The sequence below is a fragment of the Cebidichthys violaceus genome, unplaced genomic scaffold (genome assembly GCF_023349555.1).
Source record: "Cebidichthys violaceus isolate CVI_PGR_0920_01 unplaced genomic scaffold, fCebVio1.0.p SCAF_6, whole genome shotgun sequence".
In the NCBI taxonomy this organism is placed as follows: Eukaryota; Metazoa; Chordata; class Actinopteri; order Perciformes; family Stichaeidae; genus Cebidichthys; species Cebidichthys violaceus.
Window position 1 is genome coordinate 7,383,622 of NW_027176816.1, and position 8,443 is coordinate 7,392,064.

Below are 8,443 nucleotides of genomic sequence, written 5' to 3' on the forward strand. Positions count from 1 at the left end.
GAACCTTTAGCCTTTTCCAGCAAGTTATGTAAGCACACACTTTATATAAACCTACTCATTCTGTTATATTACAGGTAAAATTATTTAATCACTTCAAGATGAACATTCATATTTTGCATGGAGTTTATACACATCTATGTATATCAGATTTGCCATACAGTCAGCTACTAATCAGGGAAATAGTTGGTGGTGTGTCTCAAGTATCCCCCAATGGCTATGCTATATTTACTGTGTTAGCACCTCTACATTAGTCATAGTAACGTTGGCAAAATGTCACAGGTTTGACCTTAAACTACTCCATGAAATAGCAGCCACAAAGATTTAAACAAACAAATTCAGTAACATGTCACAGATGATTTCTGGAAATAGTAAGAGACAACAGTAAAAACGGAGTCGGCACAAAGTGAAAATCTTGATCTTTTTTATTAAGTCAAATTACATTTTCTTTAACTTTAATGCCTACTAGGTTGCACCTATCCTGCAGTCAGAGAAGCTCTTAAGCGAACCATGCAAAGCCATTCCACTTTAGCCGCAAGACCTTTCAGATTTTATGGCAGTGACCAACCAGCTCATCTTTGAGGCAGTGATCAATACACTCTGTGCTTTTAATTCAGTTAAAAGCTCCATTATTGTCCTGTGGACACTGTTAAAGCAGAGAGCTTTTAGCCCCACCACCTCAAGGATGTTTCCGTAATTGCTACTACATAGTCAGATGAATGGAGATAGATGTATGTCGGGCAGAGACCACTCCCTTCCCTAATCATTAAGGGAACAGTAAATGTACCATTACTGCAAATAGCAAAAGGCCTGTGAACTGCACAGATCTCAAACCAAAGATTTTGTTTTATTTTATGCTGCAAATGTGAAAACATTTGTGCATCGTATTAAATTAGAACTTAAAAATGACATAGTCCTGAGAAGATGTATTAACTGTCTGTCTTCAAATCCATTCAGAACCTATTGTGTTTCAGGAATTCATTGGCGGTGAGGTCTCTTGATTTTCCTCTCCGGCTTTTATAAAAATATTCTTTGACTTTTATTATAGACAGAAAAGTTGTTGCTTTAATGGTTGTAAGGTATCCATTTGAGAACTCGCCTACAACTCCATACATCACTTGACATAGACACCAATCTAATGAAGCACTCCTTCATTTTATCCTTGAATTCCTTATGGCTTTATGATACTGACTGAGAATAACTGGTGGCTACATACTCACTGCCCATTAGGATGTATCGATGATTTCAAAACTGGCACTCCTCCTGTGCAGTTTTTCATCCATGTTCAATAAATATTTTCAATTTAACCCTATTGTTCAGCAGAGTCAAGTGTAAAATACATCCTATGTCAATAAAAAACTAAACCCCACCCCGCTTAAAAAATAAACATTTATGGTCAAGACTTGAATGTTGAAACGACTAACAGTAGCACAGCGGCAGACGTAATGCAAAATGACATCAGATTATACAAGAATACAGTCAATACACTGGTAGAACAAAGCAGTACACAACTAATCAATACTGAACACAGAAAAGTGAGTCTTAATACATATATATACTGTATATATATAGATATATATATATAGGAAGGCAGATTTGCTTTGGAGACAACAAAGCCGCTCTTCTCCTCTATGCTGGGACCTTCAGTATAGCACTTAGTTTTTCTCTGTACAGAACTGCAACTTATATTTTGAGTGACAACCCAGAGGAGAAGACCAATCATTAGCCAGGGCCGATTTAACTCTATTGACACTTACTGCGGGGCAAGCACATGCTATTACTTGATAGTCTTCCAGATCAATGTGCGCAATGCAACAGCCATTATATCTGTGTATGAGTTTAGATTCTGTAACTGCCATTTAGTAGCCTCTCATGCTGCCTTGAGGGACCAGGGCTTGAAATCCGAAAGGTTTTGGATTGATCCCATGATGTGACAACAGGGAACAGCACATATATTAAAATTCTAGAGGGCAACACTTAAAGGCTGGAGCCCTAAAACGGGATTGATTTTCTGCCAAGTGCAGCCAGTCAGCAGTAGTGCTAAATGTGGCTTTACATTTTTCCACCTGGTATTCCTATGTGTGTGCGAGAGTGGAATGATTCACACACCACCTCTCTGATAAGTGTGACTTCCTCTTCTCACCCACACACAGAAGATGCTGCGTTGCACACTGCAACTGTGAATATAACCTAAATTTTGCGTAAAAACCTATTGCACTCAGAAAAGTGTACATCCTAGCATTTGAGAGCTACACTGACATTTCATTTCTAGATGTATGGGATTTTACGTACCTATCTGTTCTTCTATGTAGTGTTGTGGTGAAGTGGAAAACTAAGAAGCATTGAGCAATAAATTCTTTCCAAGTTCTTGTATTATACTTTGAAATCATAAGACTCAGTGGGAGAGCAAATGTTGAATGAAAGCTCCAGGCGTTTCCCTCATAAACATATTAAAGACTACTTAAAGGGCATCACATTCATTGCCTGGTTGAGTGATTGCTTTTGAACTAAAATGAGGTCAGCCCCGTAATGATGAGGTACACAAAAAAAGCAAACACATCTGGGCTGAATTGAGGCTGTCAGTGTACAGCGAGCCAGAGAGAAAGGCTTTGTGTTGCTGTGACTCATGATAACACACCTATCCCCTGGTCCTCAGAGAGACAAAGACATGGAAAGCAGAGGGAAGCTGCATCCCATCAATAGATGCAATTAGCATTTACGCCGGGGTAGCCTTGATGTATTACGACAATAACTCCGCACCATTTAATAAAATCCCTCTTTCTTGTCCATGCCTGTTTTAAACCTTGTTAATGAAAATATGCACAGCATACGTGGTGTTTCGCAAGGAAAATAATTCAACTTATCTTCTGAAGTCTTCAGTTTTACAAGAGGTTTTCTGACAGTAGCTACAGATTCTAAAATCAGCTCTGTCCTGTCAAATAATGTACAGCCTCATCAACATTACTCATAATCTTCTGGAGGAACCCTGTAGGTTTTATTATTTGGCAGACTCTGTTTACCTGCTAATGCAGCGTAACTACTACCACAGGACAAAACAGTGCGACACTTGAAATTGTCCATCCGAGCAAAATACTTAAATCTACTACATAATTTATGACATATAAATACACCAAGGTTTATGTTCTGTGTAAGGTGCATGAATAAAATAAACTCAAGCTGGCAGCTTTTAGCTTGGTCTTTAACTTCCTGCTAGTGTGACTGAGAGAAACAAATGCTATAACTTGGCCGAAGTCAAGCTCCTCCTCAGCAAGTGGCACCTCAAGTCTGTTAGTCCTTGTAAGAACCATGGTACCAGTCTGTATACAGAACTAAGACAATATGTTGATAATCATTCAAGACAAAATAATTCCCTGCTAATGTCTAATGTGTATCTGCTGGCTGTGTGCCATGTTTTTAATTGTGTAAGGCTTCTTTTTGGGTTATACTGTAGATGTGCAATAATTAAGAGGCAATTATTTTCATTTATAGTTCATTCATAAGCTATTATCTGCCTCGAACTGGTTAACTATTTTATACCATACCTCTATGTAAATTGATCCCTATTTTTCCATTACCGATTTCTCCTATATCGCTATGACTATAAATAAAGATCGGACGGATGAACTATATCTGAGTGTAGTAGAGTGGAAATGACCTGCGATGGCCTCTTAATATAATGTTTGTGCTACTGCTTTCTCAATGTGCACATTTTCTTTATCCTACAGATCCGCCTGAGACCTCATATAATGAGGGTTTATGGCTTGCTGTTTCTCTACAGATGACTCAAGGTTAACGACAGATGTATTCATGGCCTGGTGACGGCGGCCTGTCTATCTAAGTCTCTGTTTCTGTGTATCTATGCTCTAATGTTTAGGTAAGATTAATCTATCCTAGTCCGTGTAATAAATATAATTATGAGCCAGCCATGGTTTAAATATAAACAACGTTTTTCAAATCTAATTTCAACCTGTGAATTGTATCATATGTATTTCCCACACTTCAGCAGTTTAATGGATCACTTCCTGAGTGCTGATAGCAACAAAATATTGTCTATGTTTTACTCTCATAAGATTTCAGTAGTTCCCATTGTTCATGTACACTGCCATTCCTTCACAGTATTAATATTAAGTGCTACAGATTAAAATGCTGGAAAAGTCCTGCTTATTGTCCGTGTGGGCAACAAAACAGTTGTTTTTTTTTACTCCCTTTAAGATCCATATTTCCACTTGCCGACAGCTATAGATGAACTTCCTTCCTCAGTTTCCTGCAACAAAGTCACAGTCACAGTTTACGTCAACTAAAACATGGCTCTCGTTGTACCATATACGTCCAGTCTTTGCCGGTCTTTTCTCAGACCACCATGGGTGTGTCTGAGAAGACGGAGCTGATGGACTCTGCTACTGACTTCTTCCTCTTCCCCTTCATAAGAGAACCAGCCTCTGCATCCAGATCATCATCATCATCATCCTCATCCCCATTGGGGTTCAGCTTGCCGTTCTGGCCCTGCAAGTCCTTGGAGTCTATGAACGCCACGTGCCTGTTCAGCTCGGTCTTGAGCGTCGGGTCCTCGTGAGTCGGCGTCACGCTGAGCATGGATGAGTGGATGCTGTCATCACCCCGAGCCTTACCTTTATTGGGGCAGCAGCAGCAGCGACATGGCGTCAAGTAGAGATACATGAGCACAAGCACCACACTGGCCAGACAGCCCACCAAGGTGGTATAGGCTGTGTTCAGGGTCTCGCTGCCCCCGTGCATGGTGAAGTTGTGAACCTTCAGCACCACATAGATCGTCTCATTGAAGGACTCGCTCATGGCAAAGCAAGTGTAGGTCCCGGAGTCCTCAGTCCTCACCGGATTAATCTGCAGATTTCCATCTTTCAAGACTTTGGCTGTCTGGTTGCTTCCAGCTGTCACTACCACATTACCAGGCATCATCCAGGTTTTTAACATCCCCCTGCGTTTGGTGTCACAGCCAAGGATCAGCCTCTGGTCCAAAAAAGCCTCTTCGCCTGCCTCCTTGAATGTGCTGCAGTTCATAATGTCACCACTGAGATCAAAAACGGCGACTTGGTTTTTTTGCGGGCCAGGCAGAATACAGGTGTAGTCGTCTTTGAAGTCCACAGCAGAGTTGAGCTTTCGAATGTACCAATGGGCAAGGAGTGTGTAAAGATCACAGTGACACAGCAGAGGATTATTGTGGAAGTAGAGGCCGTTTTTTAACCAGGCAGGCAGCACCTGGAGCTCATCAATGGGTAACATCTTGATCTTGTTGGAGGACACATCCAGGAGACTAAGTTTCTCCAGGCGGGACTTTTCCTTGACCAGCTCCACAGGGAAGCGGGAGATTTGGTTCTGGCTTAGATAGAGCTTCTGAAGGTTGATCGTGCTGAGAAAGGCTGAGCGGTCAATCTGGGAAACTTGGTTATTGTACAGCAAGAGGACCTCCAGGTTGACCAAAGGCTCAAAGATGAACTCATCCAGCAGTTGCAAGTTGTTGGAGGACAAGTCCAAGTAACGCAGGTGCTTCACGTGTTGGAACGCCTCTGAAGACAGGAAGTGGAGCCCGTTATGGCTGAGGAGGAGGTTATGCAGCTTCAGGAGCTTGATCGGGGTCCACTCAGATCGCAGACGCTCTATCTCATTGTAGCTGAGATCCAGCACAGCAGTGTAGAGCGGCAGACTTGTTGGGATGGTGGTCAGATTCATCTTGGAGCAGCTCACTATGTTTGAGGCGCAGATGCATGTCTTATGACAGTTTAGGGTAGATGCCGCTGCCCCTGGAAGCCAGAGGAGAGCCATGCAGAGGGTGAGGAAGAGGACCCATCCCGGACGCTTACTCCAATGAGGTAATGTTTTCAGCAGGCTGTTACCTGTTCTGGTAGAAGGCTGCAACATGCTGGCTGTTGATCTAAATCCCAGAAAGGTTTTCTATGATCCCATTCTCAGAGAAAAGCATGGAAGAGCAGCTGGAGAATTCCCCAGGCATTGCTAATTGAAGGCTGAAAAAAAGCAGAAACAGAGATGATAAACAGATGTAATTATTAGACAGAAATACAGATTGTACTTTGTATAGATAGATAGATAGATAGATAGATAGATAGATAGATAGATAGATAGAAGGGAATGTCATGCTTAATACAAGCAAACATGTAGACACACTTATGTACATTTATGCCACAGAGGTATTCAAATCCCAAAAGTACCACAATGGAAATCTGTGACACATATGTAAACAGTGAACACATGAACTTGCTGTCACTCCCACATGTACAAGTCTTTTAATACAGGGACTTTAGATGCTGTTATGTTTGTTTACTTCAGTACTGACTAAGTATAAAACATACCTATGTTCAATTACGATGCCTTGAGACAAACATAAATGCATAGTTTTGCATCAACTAATGCATCATTCTACTAAATATATAGCATGTATGAAGGTCATGAATAAACAAAACGTAACAAACATTAGCTGTTATTTTAAGTGTTTAAAGTATTTGTATTTATTGAGAAGAATGGTCCCTTTAATAAACCAGTATTTTAATGTTGTGGCACTTGGTATAACTGCTTTGTATAGTTTTTGAGTGCTTAAAAAAATGCATCATATTTTATGAGAGTATTCATTGTTTTGCAAATAAAGGAGTGCAGCCCAGCCTGAATGGATACACAGCATGGACTGACTGCATTATCTCCCTCGTAAATGCCAAGTCACCCAAAAGGAAAATACTTAAGTTAAGTAGCTGTGTTGTGCATACTGCGCAGTACTTGAATACATGTCTACTTACAACCTATGCACCCATGGACATGCAGTAAAACACCTTAAGTAGCCTCGGTCTCTCTAGGCTCCTCACGCATGTATTGTGTGCAATACTAACTTTACCCTGCTGCTTTGCACAATGCGCGTCTTCCTTTAAAACAAATACACACGCAGACACCCAGTGTACTCGCACTAACCCATGTGCATTCACACTCCTAGAAGACATGAATTGATTTTTCTTCCTTTTCACATTTGCCCCTCTCTGTCTCTCTCTCTCTCTCTCCCCCCCTCGCTCTATTTATCTCTCTAAGATGCTGAAAAAATGTGATAGCCTACACTAAAACATAAAGAACAAATGCATACAAATGTGAAATCATGCAAATTTACGTTATGCCGCATTCTGAAATGTCCTTATCCATTTGTGGAAGAGCTGTGCAAACGTTGCATTGCACCATTCTGCTCGAAAACAAACGAGCACAACATGGAAACGTGAGACGAGAGATGGAGAAGGAAACCGAGAGAGGCCACCTACCTTCAACCGGGATGCTGCGATGTTGGATTTCATTAAAACAGCTCCTCGTCTGTTTACAATTACGATATTGCTCCAGACAAATAGTCCCCGTCTGAATGAGTCTGTGCGTCTGCTGTTGAGGACAACAACGGATGAAGGGAGGCGGGGAGAGCCCTAGAGATATCCTCGCCAAAATAATCCTGGTCCACGCGGCATCCGATACCCGGTGCAAAATTACGCAAAAAATGGATTACGTAAAGAGCAGATATAACGCCGTCCTTTTAAGTGCTGACAACCACCGACAAGCAACTGTCTCTGCTCTCAACTGAGCATGTTGCCCTGCACGCACACGAACGCACACCCGTCCTCTGCGGATAATTGGCGCATTTCGAGCAGATCCGGCTCCTGTCTGGTCTCATCAGCAGCCATGAAGATAATTAAGAATGAGCAGTCTGTAGCTGGCAAGCTTCCCCGTGGCTCCTCGCAGGCCTGCTGCTGTCTTCGTGCAGTGCTGCAGGAATTGACGTGTTATCGAGGTAGTGCGCTCAAACCCAGAAGGCGCTGTTTACGGAAAGTGGCCGCACCGAAGACGCGCCGTGGAGGACGCACTACTGAAAACCCACGAGAGGGCCGAAATGGAAAAGTCAAACCGGCCATGAACATGTTATTCATTGTCCATTATAATGGCTGTATAGCTTTAGGGTGATATATGCTCACATCACACTCATTATAAGTCTGTGCTGATCAACTCTGCCATGGAGCAGATGTTATTGATTCAATACAACAACCTAATTAAAGAGAACTAAATCATCTTTCCCCTCTTAGTACCGTCCTGTTAACCTTCTCCTTGTTGGTCTGATATTAATTAAGACTTCACTGCAGTGTCATTGTCAGCGAAAAGTGATGCAACTAAAACGATTTCTGTTAATCTGTCATATATATTCGTGGCATGACCAGGTGAGACAAACACCCAGGTGGCTGTATGTTCTTGTATACCTATCAGATAAAATTAGACATAGATTTCACCAACATGTGGCTGAATGTGGCCATGCTAAGCAGTGACACATTTGTTTTCTCCTCATCACAGTCCATCTTCACACTACCATCTGACAGCTAATTATGTTAGCAATCACTACATGTTCTGACTACTGCCATTATTTTTATTTTGTCATACATAGACT

General features: G+C 41.7%; 1 protein-coding gene across 1 annotated transcript; it reads right to left on the bottom strand.

The window, feature by feature from the left end:
• Positions 1 to 426: 426 nt before the first annotated feature.
• Positions 427 to 7,833, bottom strand: amigo1 (adhesion molecule with Ig-like domain 1). The gene is made up of 2 exons (XM_068733596.1): positions 7,284 to 7,833; positions 427 to 5,996 (listed from the first exon to the last, which is right to left on the bottom strand). Exon 2 carries the CDS (start codon positions 5,890 to 5,892, stop codon positions 4,348 to 4,350), a length of 1,545 nt encoding a protein of 514 aa, XP_068589697.1. The 5' UTR covers positions 5,893 to 5,996; positions 7,284 to 7,833; the 3' UTR covers positions 427 to 4,347.
• Positions 7,834 to 8,443: the final 610 nt, after the last annotated feature.

Excerpts from the sequence above, each read along its gene's own strand:
- amigo1 (XM_068733596.1), bottom strand. The coding sequence starts at position 5,892 with ATGTTGCAGCCTTCTACCAGAACAGGTAACAGCCTGCTGAAAACATTA.